General features: G+C 43.7%; 1 protein-coding gene across 2 annotated transcripts in view; it reads left to right on the forward strand.

Annotated features, from left to right (window-relative positions):
• Positions 1 to 15790, forward strand: part of scn4ab (sodium channel, voltage-gated, type IV, alpha, b) — a 28137-nt gene that overhangs the window by 8788 nt on the left and 3559 nt on the right. Inside the window, exons 2-28 of one of the 2 annotated variants that reach the window (XM_051068605.1) lie at positions 4658 to 4849; positions 5044 to 5181; positions 5376 to 5493; positions 5899 to 5989; positions 6166 to 6294; positions 6474 to 6565; positions 6710 to 6988; positions 7074 to 7137; positions 7261 to 7402; positions 7641 to 7841; positions 7927 to 8014; positions 8097 to 8335; positions 8449 to 8520; positions 8611 to 8712; positions 8834 to 9190; positions 9493 to 9691; positions 9871 to 10136; positions 10725 to 10833; positions 11020 to 11174; positions 11997 to 12170; positions 12293 to 12415; positions 13110 to 13394; positions 13638 to 13691; positions 14042 to 14179; positions 14307 to 14411; positions 14491 to 14761; positions 15035 to 15656. In XM_051068605.1, coding sequence (XP_050924562.1) covers positions 4718 to 4849; positions 5044 to 5181; positions 5376 to 5493; positions 5899 to 5989; positions 6166 to 6294; positions 6474 to 6565; positions 6710 to 6988; positions 7074 to 7137; positions 7261 to 7402; positions 7641 to 7841; positions 7927 to 8014; positions 8097 to 8335; positions 8449 to 8520; positions 8611 to 8712; positions 8834 to 9190; positions 9493 to 9691; positions 9871 to 10136; positions 10725 to 10833; positions 11020 to 11174; positions 11997 to 12170; positions 12293 to 12415; positions 13110 to 13394; positions 13638 to 13691; positions 14042 to 14179; positions 14307 to 14411; positions 14491 to 14761; positions 15035 to 15656 — 4745 coding nt within the window. In that variant the 5' untranslated portion in view covers positions 4658 to 4717. Of the gene's footprint in view, positions 1 to 4657; positions 4850 to 5043; positions 5182 to 5375; positions 5494 to 5898; positions 5990 to 6165; positions 6295 to 6473; positions 6566 to 6709; positions 6989 to 7073; positions 7138 to 7260; positions 7403 to 7640; positions 7842 to 7923; positions 8015 to 8096; positions 8336 to 8448; positions 8521 to 8610; positions 8713 to 8833; positions 9191 to 9492; positions 9692 to 9870; positions 10137 to 10724; positions 10834 to 11019; positions 11175 to 11996; positions 12171 to 12292; positions 12416 to 13109; positions 13395 to 13637; positions 13692 to 14041; positions 14180 to 14306; positions 14412 to 14490; positions 14762 to 15034; positions 15657 to 15790 lie in introns of both variants that reach the window. The other variant, XM_051068604.1, reaches the window with a different exon arrangement.

Consider the following 15790-nt stretch of genomic DNA (forward strand, 5'->3'; position numbering starts at 1 on the left):
AGGAAAGTTTTAAGCCGACTCTTGAAGGTACAGAGGGTGTTTCTGCCTCCTGGACCCAAACTGGGCAAACGTTCCACAGTAGAGGAGCCTGATAACTGAAGGCTCTGCCTCCCATTCTACTCTTAGAAACTCTGGGATCCACTAGTAAACCAGCATTCTGGGAGCACAATATCCTAGTGGGATTGTAGGGGACTATGAGACCTTTAAGGTAAGACGGAGCCTGACCATTAAGGGCCTTGTAAATGAGGAGGATGATTTTGAATTCTATTCTGGATTTGACTGGGAGCTAATGTAGAGAGGCTAACACAGGAGAAATATGATCTCTTTTCCTAGTACCTGTCAGTAATCATGCTGCACCATTTTGAATCAGCTGCAGAGTCTTTAGAGACTTGTTGGGGCAGCCTGATAATAGTGAATTACCAAGCCCTAACCCTAACCCTAACCCTAACCCTAACCCAAATGAATTATAATTTAGTTTAGGTTTAGAGTTGATTAGTAAACTGGAATTGAAAATGGCTGCGACTCCACCTTCACGGCCATTGTCTCGGGGAATGTGAGTATTAATATGACGTGGGGTGGATTCATTCAGGCTAACATACTCATCCTGACGCAGCCAGGTTTCAGTCAGACAGAATAGATCAAGATGGTAATCTGATATCAAATCATTAACTAGTACAGCTTTGGATGAGAGAGATCTGATATTGAGTAATCCACATTTATTTTATTTTGCTGTACATTTGAATTGGCTGTGTGGATTTTTATTAGATTATTGTGACTAACTCCTCTTTTGTTGACCTTTGATTTAGTTAATTTAAGTGGTTGGGGGGGGTAGACACAGTCTCAATGGGGTAATGGGGGGGTGACTGCTCTAAAGGAGGCACAGAGAAGCGCGTCAGACTGCAGCTCTGTCTCCTGGCCTGAACTCTGGATTGTCAGGGCTTTGGCTTCCTAATAAACTCTGCCAGATTTCTAGATATGAGAGATGCTCCATCAAAAGTGGGATGAATGCCGTCTCTCCTAACCAGACCAGGTCTCCCCCAGAAACTCTTCCAATGATCTACAAAGCCCACATTGTTTTATGGACACCACCTTGACCAGTGATGACATGTATAGCCACCATATCTATGCTTATCCTTATGAATCAATGTCGCCCGCTCTGGCCCTGGGAACACATTTATCTATGGTCGCTGGAGTCGCTATCTTCACGTTCCAGAAAACGGAGTTGCCAGTCACCAGAGTTGGCTCCTTAGCAGGTGTGTCGCTGAGTGGGGAGTATCTGTTAGAAAGGTGAACTGGGTGGTGGTCAGCAGTGGGCTTCTGCTTACAACTACACCTGTCCTTGTGAACAGTCACCCAGCCAGCCTGCTTTCCCGGCTGCTTGGGAACTGCCGGTGGAATGCTTACAAGAGCTACACTAGGCTGCTACGCAGCAGCTAAACGGGGCTGTTTAGCATTAGCTGCTGAATTAGATTCCATGGTGCAGAGCTGGGACTCTAATTCGCTAAGCCTCACCTCAAGTACAGCAAACAGACTACATTTATTACACATACTATTATCATTAAACAAGGCAGAGGAGTAACTGAACATCTGACACGCAGAGCAAGAGAAGGCAGGAGAGGGAGAAGGAGAGCGAGAGGTCATGGCTGAGAGTTCAGCTAAATCAGTAGCAGAAGATAGCGTGAATCAATGAAGTAATGCACAGAAAGTGGAGATTTGAGGATGATTTAGCAACTACTGTTACTGTGAATGTGCAGATTAAATTGGTGATAGAGTCAGAGATGTAATGTCAGTAGAGAGAGAGTATCTAGTTTGAGACAGGTAGGCAAGAAATGATGATCACCAAACACTGGTAACCAGAGGTGACAGAATACGCTTACCGCAGCACGTCAGACAACATCCATATTTAATTGTCACAAATAGCACAAATAGCAGCATCCATTTTCATGGATGGGGGAAGAGACAGGGGCAGTGTTCAGGGTGGAGAGAATCACAGGAATGATGGATTTAGTGGTGATATCATTGGCTTGGCAGTGGAAATGAAACCACTTGATGCAGCTGAAGTTTGTTGTCACAGCAGTGGCATCTCCACAGGCTCGTGAAATGTTGATGAGATATCAATGAAATGTTGATGACATGTTGGTGAGATGTCAATCAGATGTTGATGAGATGTTGGTCAGATGTCAATGAGATGTCAATGAGTTGTTGATCAAATGTTGGTCAGATGTCAGTGTTGATGAGATGTGGTCAGATGTTGGTCAGATGTCGTGAGATGTTTTGTTGAACTTCTGGTGGTGTGCTAAGTTGCTGATTGCAGCTGCTGGTGTTCACCACCTGTCACAGTTTGAAGCAGCAGCTGGAGCTCATTCCACCACTGAGAGAGGGGGGAGGAGGTTGGATTAAGATTTCCTGCCTCACAGTGACGTTGTTCATTTGCAGATTATATTAAAGGAAAAAGTTCAGAAATCTGAATGACTCAGTGACTACTGATTTACAGTTACTGTTTTTCTGTATTTTCTGATGAGTTCATTTTTTAAAAAGTTTCTTTACCAACACAGCTCAGCTGTTCAGTTAATCTCACACTAATGAGACAAAACACACCTCAGGTGTTTATTTCTATACTGTGTTTGTGTGTGTGTGTGTGTGTGTGTGTGTGTGTGTGTCTGTGTGTGTGTGTGTATGTGTGTGTGTGTTAAGCTGTTTTTAGCTGCCTGTAGCTTAATATTTGTGGGAACCAGCAGAGTCACTGAGCTGAGAGAGACAGACAGACAGACAGACAGGCGTGTACTCAAACATTCTGAAGTAATATGCTTAAAGAACAGTGAAAATATGTTCCTGGTGTAATGAAGCCTGTGGCCTGTAGGAGGCGCTGACAGCTGCAGGTTTTTATAGTGTGTGTTTATGCATCTGTCAACTGTGTCTCACACTATAAAAATACTTAAATCAACTCTGATCAGTAATTGTTCAGATCAATGATAAGATTCAGTTTCTATAAACATTTAATTATCTGAAAGGAAAGTCTCTTTCCCTGGTTTCAAGGAACATGTTGCTAAAACTTTGTTTTAATTTGATTATCAGTGTGACCATTGACCTCTGACTGACTCACTGACAATCACACTTCCTGTACTTCCACACTCATACTTGCTATTTTGAGAGCATAAGTACGTTCACACTGACAAGTATGGAAACATACAATAAGAACCAGGATGGTGACACTTCTCGCAGTAGTTGCCATATTGGCTACATAGTGAAAGAGGAAGAACGACCAATGTATTTTAAACCTGTGAAAATGGTGGCAGAGGAGCTCATGGTGGTTATTAACATGTCACAAGAAACAGACAAGAACACACAAGAAAGTAAAATGTTATGTTTATTTTTTTAAGTCTAGTGAGCGAAGCAGCCGAACGATATTTGGTTGTCACACATGTTTGTCATTTCTGATAAGAGCACAGCTGCCATGTTGAAATGTTGTTGAGTACTACATGTCTGTGTACTGACTGAAGTTCCCAGTTAGAGACACAGCAACAAGTACCTTCATCATCATTATGATCATGGATGACAGACAGATGACGTGACCAGAGAGAGGTGTCAGCTGCTGATCCATCGTTTAATGATAAAGATGTCAGACAGAGGACAAATCAGGAAAGAAACGACTGTGACGACAAACTTCATGTTGTTATTATCCAATGTTCAAATCTCTATAAATAAAATACGTAGGAGATAAGGACAGGAAACAAGGAGAAGAAACAAGGAAAGGAAACAAGGAGAGGAGATAAGGAAAGGAAATAAGGAGAGGAGTGGAGGTCAGCGGTTGATCAGAGGAAGGTGAGGAGGGTCTGAAAGAAAATCATGTAGGAACACAGAGTGGAATGAAGAGTGTATGTGTGTCTGTGTGTGTGTGTGAGAGAGAGAGAGAGAGAGAGAGCGAGAGAGAGAGAGAGAGTGTAGGAATGAGCTGGGTCATCGTACTCTCTGTAACTTTACACTGGAGGGTCAAACTGAAGACTTGCAACAGCTGCTGCTGCCATGGCAACGTAAGGGTGGGGTCAACCCTGGCAACGCTGAAGACCCCAGAGACGTGTGTGTGTGTGTGCATCTGATTGGCTGTCAGAATGAATTGGTCACAACGTGTTTGTTTTCTGATGTCATAATAATAATAATTATAATGTTTAATTATTTAGAAGTTACCATAAAGTGCTTCACAAAAAAGGAAAATTAAAACACACAAACACAAAAGCAGACATATTTTCAGAATAAATTAAGTTGCAAAAACGTTTTGATAAAAATATATTTTCACAAGTGAAGATCACATGATCAGTACTGAGCCAATCACATTTCAACTTTCCACTTCACTGTTTTCCAAGAACCAAATGATTTGAATGAGAATGAATGACTTTAGGAGGAGAACAGGATGAGTCTAGCTGTTCACAACAACAACAACCTTCACCGTACTGACAGGAACTAATGACCTTTGACCTGAGGGAGGATCTGATGAGCCGTTAATGAGTTAACCCACTGACTCTGTTATACTGAAGAAGGTCAATATTTCCCATGAAGCATCTGGAGTGTCATTGATCATGTTACTCAAACTAATCTAGTTGATCCATCAGGGGGTGAAGTCACAGTTCAATCCTTATGATCATTATCACAACAACAACAGGAGGCAGTTGCTAGGTGACGGTGAAGTTGAGGAGTTTGGGCGGCGCTGCATGATGCCAGGATGGCACCTCTGCTGCCCCCTGTTGGTTCGGAGGTCTTCAGACGCTTCACACCAGCCTCACTGGAGGAAATCCAACGACGACATGAAGCTGAAGAGAAAGAGCGACAGAGGAGGAAGGAGAAGAACATTGAGGTAAAAAAAATATTAATCGTGTGTAGGTTGTCAATTACTAATCAATACACTAATATCACTAATCATTACACTGCAAATGTGTCAGTTACTAATGATCTATCCATAATACTATGAGACTTGGCAGTTTCTGAATCAGGTTGTGATTGGCTGTCTCTGAGCAGAAGGTTCTGAATGGCTGTTTCTCTGACTGACAGATAGCAGAGGAAGATCTTCCCAAACCAGCCAGTGACCTGGAGGCTGGGAAGCCCCTCCCATTCATCTACGGAGACCCACCCCCTGAGCTTCTCAACACCCCATTGGAGGAGCTGGATCCCTTCTACCAATCACAGAAGGTTTCTGATATAAAACAGCTCAGGACAGAGTGAGAGTAACTTTAAATATCACAGTAAATATAAATATGTCTGTCTCTCTGACCTGTCTCTCTCTCTGTCTGTCTCTCTCTGACCTGTCTCTCTCTCTCTCTCTCTCTCTCTCTCTCTCTCTCTCTCCCTCTCTCTCTCTTTCTCTTTCTCTGACCTGTCTGCAGACCTTCATTGTGCTCAGTAAGGGAAACATCATCTACAGGTTTAATGCTGAACCTTCCTGTTACCTGCTGAGTCCATTCAGTTGTCTGAGGAACTTCTCTATCAGGATCCTCATCCACTCATATCCTTCATCACATCACACTGCACCTGTTAGCTCGGCTCCGACTGAACTACATCGACTTAGTCCGGAATTCAAAGTCTAGAGACTAGAGTACAGAGTGCAGAGTGCAGAGTCCAGAATCCAGAGTCCAAAGTCTAGAGACCAGAGTACAGTCCAGAATCCAGGGTCCAGAGTCTGGGGTCCGGGCACAGAGTAGACATGTCTCAGTAAAACTCTGTGGTCGATTCTCTTTGTTTAAAGCATCAAGTGAAAAACGTTATTCTTTCACTCATACAAACATGATGAGTTTGAACAGATCTGATCAAAGACCAATGAGCTTTAACTAAATCATCTGAGGAGCTCAGGCAGCCAATCAGAAGCCAGCAATCTGAAGATGATGTTTTTGTTGTTCCTTAAAATGAAAACTGTTTTCAGTTTGTTCATCATGGTGACGATTCTGACCAACTGTGTGTTCATGACGATGAGTGATCCTCCCCCGTGGAGCAAGACTGTGGAGTGAGTCCTCACACACTGATATACACACTGACACACACTGATAAACACACCAATACACACTGATATACACACTGACACACACTGATGTGGATTAAAGACCTGGACTCTGATCTGTGAAGGACCAGTCTGGTTTAGAGTGGACTCTGACAGTCTGTGTGTTTCCTCTGGTTGAACAGGTATGTGTTCACAGCCATCTACACGTTTGAAGCAACAGTCAAAGTTCTGTCCCGAGGATTCTGTGTCGGAGATTTCACCTTCCTCAGAGACCCCTGGAACTGGCTGGACTTCATGGTCATCAGCATGGCGTAATAATCAATAACACACCTGAGACACTCTGACTCATCAGACTCTAATAATAGATAACTAAATCAATAACACACAGATATAGACCCACACCATATTCTTTAGAATTTTGAATTGTTAATTGAATTGATGATGATGATAATGAAAGTGAAGATGAAGATGGCGTCTCTCTCTGGTTCAGATATCTGACAGAGTTCGTTGACCTGGGAAATGTTTCTGCGTTGAGGACGTTCCGAGTTCTTCGAGCCTTGAAAACCATCACAGTCATCCCCGGTCAGTGTGTCACATTTTAAGGTGGATTTAACAGTCCACCTTAAAACAGTGTTCTGTGTGCCACTACAGAGTCCATCATTTATGAGTCAATGATGTTTACACTTCTGATTGGTCAGTCTGTTTTTAAACCTCTCCCCCCCTCAGGTTTAAAGACAATTGTCGGAGCTCTCATCCAATCAGTGAAGAAGCTTGCTGATGTCATGATCCTGACGGTCTTCTGTCTCAGCGTCTTTGCTCTCATTGGTCTGCAGCTCTTCATGGGAAACTTGAGGCAGAAGTGTGTCCTGATCCCGCCACTGTTCGGCAACCACACGTCTGATGTCGAACTCAACACTGGTTACCATGGCAACAACAGCCTCAGCAACAACACCTATGGCAACAACACAGGAAGCTTTGATTATTACGAGTTCATCAACAACCCAGGTCAGAGCTGATTTAACATGCCAACACCCCTGTAACACTGACCCCTGACCCCTGACCTCTAACCTTTGACCCCTGTCTCTGACAGAGAACTACTACTTCCTGCCCGGTCAGCCGGACGCTCTGCTGTGTGGAAACAGCTCTGATGCTGGGTACGTTCACATGGATGATGATGATGATGATGATGATGATGATGATGGTGATGATGATGATGGTGATGACGATGATGACGATGATGGTGATGATGATGGTGATGATGTTGGTGATGTGTTCAGGGTCTGTCCAGAGGGCTTTGTATGTCTGAAGGCGGGAAGAAATCCAAACTACGGCTACACCAGTTATGACTCCTTTGCCTGGGCATTCCTGGCTCTGTTCAGACTGATGACCCAGGACTTCTGGGAAAACCTGTTCCAGCTGGTCAGTAACTGGTCCCAGTCCAGAGATCAGTCTGAACTGGTTTCTGATGATGTTTGACACTGTGATAGGGTTTATGGTGGTGGGAGATTAGTGGATGATCTGCAATAAACCACGACTGTGTCTGAACTCATTCTCTCCTGTCTATCTCTCTCCTGTCTCCCTCTCTCCTGCCCGTCTCTCTCCTGCCTGTCTCTCTCTCTCTCTCCTGCCTGTCTCTCTCTCTCCTGTCTCTCTGCAGACTTTGCGAGCAGCAGGTAAAACCTACATGATCTTCTTCGTGGTCGTCATCTTCCTCGGCTCGTTCTACCTCATTAACCTGATCCTGGCTGTGGTCGCCATGGCATACGCAGAGCAGAACGAGGCCACGGTGGCTGAGGCCAAACAGAAGGAGGAGGAGTACGCTCAAATCATGGAGGCACTGAAGAAGAGAGAGGAGGAGGTCTGAGCTGACAGATCAAACACAGACAGCTTTACTGAATCTGAAACCCTGAGCTGAGCCTCTGTTCTCTCTGCTGTCCCAGCAGGCGGCCTGCAGAGCGGCGCTCCCAGAGAAACCAGACTCTACACTCACATCAGAGGAAGGACAAGAGCAAGAACACACTGCAATGGATGGTGCACACACACACACACACACACATTCACACTCACACACACACGCAGTTTATCACTGACCAGCTGTGTGTTTGTGTTTCAGACTTTGAGGACGACCAGAGGCCGTGTCCTCCATGTTGGTATGCCTTTGCCGACATATTTCTGAAGTGGAACTGTTGCAGCTGCTGGCAGTGGATCAAACAGTGGCTCTACACCATCGTCATGGACCCATTTGTCGACCTCGGCATCACCATCTGCATCGTCCTCAACACCGTCTTCATGGCCATGGAGCATTATCCAATGACAGAGGATTTTGAGGAGCTGCTGAGCGTCGGAAATCTGGTTAGTGCTGTCAGTTGGCTCACAAGTCTCAGACCCATCAACTGGAGATGCCAATCCTGCTCAGAGCCTGGTACTGACCTGCCACTGCTGACCTCTGACCCCCTCCTCTGCAGGTCTTTACAGGGATCTTCACAGCTGAGATGGTCCTCAAACTTCTGGCCATGGATCCGTATTACTACTTCCAGGTCAGACCTCCTGTTTGTTACCAGCTCCGTGATGATGACTGACAGCTGTTCCCATGGTAATGTGTGTCTGTTCTGCTGCCATGGTTACAGGTGGGCTGGAACATCTTTGACAGCATCATCGTCACCATGAGTCTGGTGGAGCTGGGATTGGCTAATGTTCAGGGCCTGTCTGTGCTGCGCTCATTCCGATTGGTCAGTGAGATGTCATCATTACCTGTCTACCCGTCCCCTCACCTGTCTACCCATCTCCTCACCTGTCTCCTCACCTGTCTACCTGTCCCCTCACCTGTCTCCTCACCTGTCTTGTGTCCAGATGCGAGTCTTTAAGCTGGCCAAGTCATGGCCAACTCTCAACATGCTGATCAAGATCATCGGGAACTCTGTTGGGGCTCTGGGGAACTTGACTCTGGTTCTGGCCATCATCGTCTTCATCTTCGCAGTTGTTGGGATGCAGTTGTTTGGGAAGAGTTACAAAGACTGTGTCTGTCGCATTGCAGAGGACTGCGAACTTCCTCGCTGGCACATGAACGACTTCTTCCACGCCTTCCTCATCATCTTCAGGGTTCTGTGTGGAGAGTGGATCGAGACCATGTGGGACTGCATGGAGGTCGCGGGTCAGGCCATGTGTCTGATCGTCTTCATGATGGTCCTGGTCATCGGAAACCTGGTGGTGAGTCTCTGCAGGTAGACACCTTCTGACCTGAGTCTGGTTCTACTAATCCTCCAGTCCCACAGGCAGCTGCAAACTGGTCCAGTTCTGGGATCAGTGACTGGGGGTGTGAATGAAACAGGCTGGGAATAAAGAAACTGAAAACCAAATCTGAAATCTGAAAATCTGAAATCCAATCAAAGACTCTAAATCTGTTGCCGGTCTTGTTTGAGGTCCTGAATTTATCCCTAGCCTCATTTGAGGTCTTGAATCTGTTGCCGATCTTGTTTGAGGTCCTGAATCTGTCCCTGTTCTCGTTTCAGGTCCTGAATCTGTTCCTGGCCTTGTTACTGAGCTCGTTCAGTGGTGATAATCTCGCAGCTCCAGAGGAGGAAGGTGAAAATAACTTGCAGATCGCCATAAATCGGATCAACAGGGCTGTGGCCTGGATCAAATCCTGGATCCTAGAGCATATTTGGACTGTTGTGGGGAAGAAGAACCATGTTAATCCAGACCACATTGGTAGGATCAGACTGGAAGCAGAGCAAAGACTTCATTCATTTATTTCTTTTTGTGATGTTTTAAGGTTCAGTGTTTATTAAATGTCCATGTTCATGCTGTTATTATTATTATTTAAATTAAATATTTATAATGACTTCAGTCTGTTTCAGATAATGTGTAATGTATTGATTTTTTTTCAGTGGTCAGCAGTGAAGAAGACAACAAGAAGATGAAGGAGGTTTTGCCTTTGACCTTTGTGACCTCAGATCAGCCGGTGTCAGAGGTCAATGCCTTCAGCTGTAGCCATGGCAACCTGACCAGCAACTACCACAACATCACTTTCCTGAGGGTCCCCATCGCCAAGGCTGAGTCCGAGTTCGAGTCTGAGTCTGAGTCCGACTTTGACACACCTGAACATGAGGATGAGGAAGAGAATGAAGATGAAGAGGAAGAAAAGCACTCCCAAGTAAACCTATTCTATTCTATTCTGTGTTTAAAGCTGTGGTGTGATGGTGAATCACTTGCTTCATAAAAATCATGAAAATGTCTGATATCACTTTATAATCGAGAGAATCACAGTGAAAATTCACAGTAAACTGTGGAGAGATAAATAATCTCTGTGAATTAGGGTTAAAGATCTACAGGTTCAGGACTGGATCTTTTTCTTATTGTATCATTAAAGATTAAAAAAGCTGAAAACAGCTGAACACTATATTAAAGATTTTATTCTTACTGTGTTAAAAGAATTGAAATAATAATGATTAGGTCTATGGTATTTACAGAAATACTCAGAGGTCATTTATGTCTCCTCCACAGTTATTTTCCATAGCTGAGTTTTTACTGACACCTGATTCATACAGTGACTTTTCACTGTGAATCTCTGAATTATAAAGTTTTAATAAACTTCCCTAATAATCTGTTCACATCTGATCAGACAAGTGAAGTCAGTCAAACCTGAATACCACCAGGGTGAGTTATTGACTGTAAGAATATCATAATGGTGATATTGTTATCATGGGGTTCAGTGTAAAATGTGTTTGGTGTGTTTGTTCAGTGTGACGAATCGTCAGCCTGCAGCACCATACAGAAACTTCCTGAGGTCAAGGAGGAAGTAGATGACGAAGATCTGGATTCAGACGCACCTGAAGACTGCTGCACTGAGAGTATGAACACACACAGACACACACTGTGTGACCTGAACATGAACAAAGTTTCCTGGTGAACTGATCCAGAATCAGCAGGATCTGAGTGTAGATCACTCTCAGCTGCACTCCTCTGCTCATATCTCAGTCTTCATTGTGTAACTGCCTGATTCAGATAAATCATCTGTTTGTTTGTTTATATTTCAGAGTGTTATCGTCGCTGTCCACTCCTGGACATCAACATGTCCCAGGGCAAAGGGAAGGTCTGGTCTAACTTCAGGAGAACCTGTTTCTCCATTGTAGAACACAACTACTTTGAGACCTTCATCATCTTCATGATCCTGCTCAGCAGTGGAGCTCTGGTAAATACTATGATGCATTAAAATAGATTATTGATCAGTTATCTGTTGACAACTCTGAAATCAGCGTGTTCCTGTGTAGGTCAAATTTTTTCTGCCATCTTTAACATCTTTTCTTAGTTAGTTTCTTTTATTTGCGGCTCTGATGTTGGTTGTAATATAAACACTGACTGCTGCTCAGTTCTCTCAGTGCTGGTTGGTCTGTTTGATCTGGTCATGTGACTGAGTAGGTCACCTCTGATTGGCTCAGTGTGAATACTAACCGGCGGAGACAACATGCCTGGTATGTCTAACAAAGGACTGCAAACATGGCTGACATTCTGACTACTAACATGGCTGTCACATGTAATAAAGGTGAGACAATATTTAATTTTTCAACACCAGAGATAAAATATATCAGCTTTAAAGAAGAGACACACTATGATGAAAATAACAGCATCACGACTCAATATTAAAAAACACAAGATAATGTCACACAACGCATCACAACCTACAGGATGTTTGTGTTTACCTACAGCTGGTTATAGCTGTTGTCTGTCAGGGACAAAGGATTTTTTATTGATTGTTATATCATTGATTCGTGAGATGGTGGTGTTTACATCCTGTCTCCTGGCAACAGGATTCATTTATTTTCATCACAACTGTTTCTGTGTTTCTCAGTTAAAAAAATGAATGAAAAAAAGAAAGGATGAAGTTTTGTCAGACTTCTTAACGATTATCGGAACATCTTTGAATTTGAGGCAACTGCAGACCAAAGCTGACAAACTGCTGTTCAACAGTAGTAAGAAAACACCTGTCTACTAACATCAGTCTGTTTGCGAACAGGCTTTTGAGGACATCTACCTGGAGCAGCGTCGGGTCATAAAGACAGTTCTGGAGTACGCAGACCAGGTGTTCACCTATATTTTCGTGGTAGAGATGATTCTCAAGTGGATCGCCTACGGATTCAAGACCTATTTCACCAACGCCTGGTGTTGGCTGGACTTCCTCATCGTAGACGTAAGAACAATAACACTGACTGTGGGTAACACTGATACTTGACGTTCCTTCAGTGTTCAACACTCTTAATCTTCAGGAAGTCACCTGTGCAATGATGTCACCAGGTGTGTTGTTACTTGCAGGTGTCTCTGGTGTCTCTGACAGCAAACATCCTGGGATACTCTGAGCTGGGAGCCATTAAGTCTCTGAGGACCCTGAGAGCTTTGAGGCCCCTGAGGGCCCTGTCCCGCTTCGAGGGCATGAGGGTGAGACAGGCACTTTAAACACTGACCTACAGAGAGACAGACAGGTGCATCAGAAGGTAGCCTGTCTGCAACTCTGCCCAGAACAGTCATTTACAGATTGTAAAGAGGAAACTTTAATGCTCCAGCCTTTTGTTTTAGGACGAACACTGTGAATGTTGTTACACCTGTCTATGTGTGTGTCTGTTTGTATCTCTGTGTGTGTGATTAAAAGTGACTCAGAAACCTCATTCCTTCCAGCAACAGTCTGATAACATTAGTACATGAGGTGTGGTCGAGTCCTCTGAGGTGATCAGTGTTTGTCTCCAGCTGACATTAAAAGGTTTTAATCATCACTTTTAAGACCTCTGTGGTTGGATTCTGTTAACATGAATGATATCTTCTGGTTGAGATCTGCTGGTGATACCTGGGTCAAAAACCAGAACAACCTGTTAGAGGAGATCAGGAAAACCAGCTTTGTGTCTTCAGTTAAATTTATTCTAAATATGATACATTATTTTAGATTTGGTTTTATAGTTTTATAGGTTTTTTTGTTTTTTGTTTTGTTTTGTTTTTTCTGGTATTTCTTGATTTTGTATCTTTCTAAAGCAGTGTGAAATAAATTATATTTATGTCTAAATTCAGTTATTCTGTCCAGGTGGTTTAGTGTAGTTACCTGTCGATCTGTCTCTCTCTCTCTGCATCTGTCTGTCTGCAGGTGGTGGTGAACGCTCTGGTTGGAGCAATCCCGTCCATCTTTAATGTGCTGCTGGTGTGTCTGATCTTCTGGCTGATCTTCAGCATCATGGGAGTGAACCTGTTTGCAGGAAAGTTTTATTACTGTTTCAACAAGACATCAGAGGAGATGTTCCACCCTGACAAGGTCAACAACAAGACCGAGTGCCTCACTCTGATCAATGACAACTTCACCGAGGTCCGCTGGAAGAACCTGAAGGTCAACTATGACAATGTGGGAATGGGCTACCTGTCGCTGCTGCAAGTGGTCAGTTAACTGTTAACCTGCGAGCTCCCTGAGAAACACTGAGAAATTCAGTCTGATATAAATCTATGATAATAAGACCATCAGACAACAGACAGCATTTTCACAACAGTATTAATAACCCCAATGTCAGTACAGCCGAGCTCAGACTGTTGTATTCTGCTGTTTTACTGTTTATAGACAACTGGACTCTAATATTCAGCTGTTTCAGTTAAAGCTGATGTTTAGGAGCTTTGTCTCTTTCAGGCCACATTTAAAGGCTGGATGGATATCATGTATGCTGCGGTGGACTCCAGAGAGGTCAGTGCTGCTGGTACTGATACTGGAACTAGTAATGGTACTGAAACTAATACTAGTACTAAAACTAATACTGGTACTGAAACTAATACTGGTACTAAAACTAATATTGATACTGATACTGCAACTAATACTACTATAATGCCATGAAGAAACTGGGCTCCAAGAAACCTCAGAAGCCTGTTCCATGACCTGAGGTGAGTAAATTTAGACAGTAAACACAGGTGTGAAAGGTTTTGGTACTGGTACTGGAGCTAATATTGATATGGTGCTGGTACTAAATCTGAAGGTTTTCCTGTACTTACAACTTGAAACTGACTTGTCTCTGCTCACAATGGTTATCTGCTATGTAGGTGGAGTCTCAGCCGATGTACGAGGATAACCTGTACATGTACCTGTACTTTGTCTGTTTCATCATCTTTGGCTCCTTCTTCACCCTCAACCTCTTCATCGGAGTCATCATCGACAATTTCAACCAGCAGAAAGCCAAGATATGTTTCTACTCACTCTTCAGATTTTAACACTTGAAACTGAAAGATCAACTGCAGCTTTGTCGAGAATAAATTGTGACATGTGTGAATTCAGTCAGTTAACTGTGTTTTTTTCTTTTGTCTGTACTTGGGAGGAACAGATATTTTCATGACAGAGGAGCAGAAGAAATATTATAATGCCATGAAGAAACTGGGCTCCAAGAAACCTCAGAAACCTGTTCCACGGCCTGAGGTAAGCTCAGTTACTTCCTGTCAGACATGTCCATTTGATGGGTTTCAGTCATCTGTTTCTTCTCTTTTTGTCTCTGCAGAACAAATTCCAGGGTCTGGTCTTTGACTTTGTGACCAAACAGTTTTTTGACATCTTCATCATGGTGTTGATCTGCCTCAACATGGTGACCATGATGGTGGAGACGGATGAGCAGAGCCAGGAGAAAGAGATTATCCTATACTGGGTCAACCTGGTCTTCATCATCATCTTCACCACAGAATGCACTCTGAAGATCATTGCACTCAGGCAGCACTACTTTGCTGTCGGCTGGAACATTTTCGACTTTGTGGTCGTCATCCTGTCCATCGTGGGTGAGTCAGCCAATCAGTGTCTAGTGATGTCATCATCCCCTCACTCTAACATGTCAATATATCACTTTTTTTAAATCAAGGTCCAGAAATCTCTTTACATCTTAAGTTTTAGGAAATTTAATTTGATGTGGAGTGAGAGTGAATGGGCCTTTTTTTATTTGGTCCCACAACAACAGTTTTTCATTTACCCTAGAAGAAGTGTTTATTTCCAATGTCTTTCTTTCTTTCTTTTTTCTTTCTTCCTGTCCTCCATTCCATCCTTCCTCCCTTCAGGCCTCCTCCTCGCTGACATCATAGAGAAGTACTTTGTCTCACCCACGCTCTTTCGTGTGATCCGATTGGCTCGTATTGGTCGAATTCTTCGTCTTATTCGTGGAGCTAAGGGGATCCGGACATTGCTGTTCGCCCTGATGATGTCACTTCCTGCCCTCTTCAACATTGGCCTCCTCCTCTTCCTCATCATGTTCATCTTCTCCATCTTCGGGATGTCAAACTTTGCCTACGTGAAGAAGGAGGGCATGATGGACGACATTTTTAACTTTGAGAACTTTGGGAACAGCATGATCTGTTTGTTTATGATCACCACGTCAGCAGGATGGGACGGTCTGCTGAGTCCCATCATGAACACTGTGCCAGACTGCGATCCGGATGTTGAGAACCCGGGATCACCAGTCAGAGGGAACTGTGGTAGCCCGGGGGTGGGCATCGTCTTCTTCACCACCTACATCATCATGTCCTTCTTGGTGGTGGTCAACATGTACATCGCCATCATCCTGGAGAACTTCAATGTGGCCACAGAGGAGAGCAGTGACCCACTGTGTGAGGACGACTTTGAGATGTTTTATGAAACCTGGGAGAAGTTTGACCCTGATGCCTCACAGTTTATACAGTACAGGTGAGTCCCACCTGCTTTAGAAGAAGAATTTCATTACTTTTTACATTCTGGTTCTTAATCTGGGTTATTACTGATTCTAATCTGACTCTGATATGTTCAAAAACTCTAATGAACTGTAATGGTCTCTCCTGTTT

Source organism: Lates calcarifer, unplaced genomic scaffold (assembly GCF_001640805.2).
Source record: "Lates calcarifer isolate ASB-BC8 unplaced genomic scaffold, TLL_Latcal_v3 _unitig_5006_quiver_581, whole genome shotgun sequence".
In the NCBI taxonomy this organism is placed as follows: domain Eukaryota; kingdom Metazoa; phylum Chordata; class Actinopteri; family Centropomidae; genus Lates; species Lates calcarifer.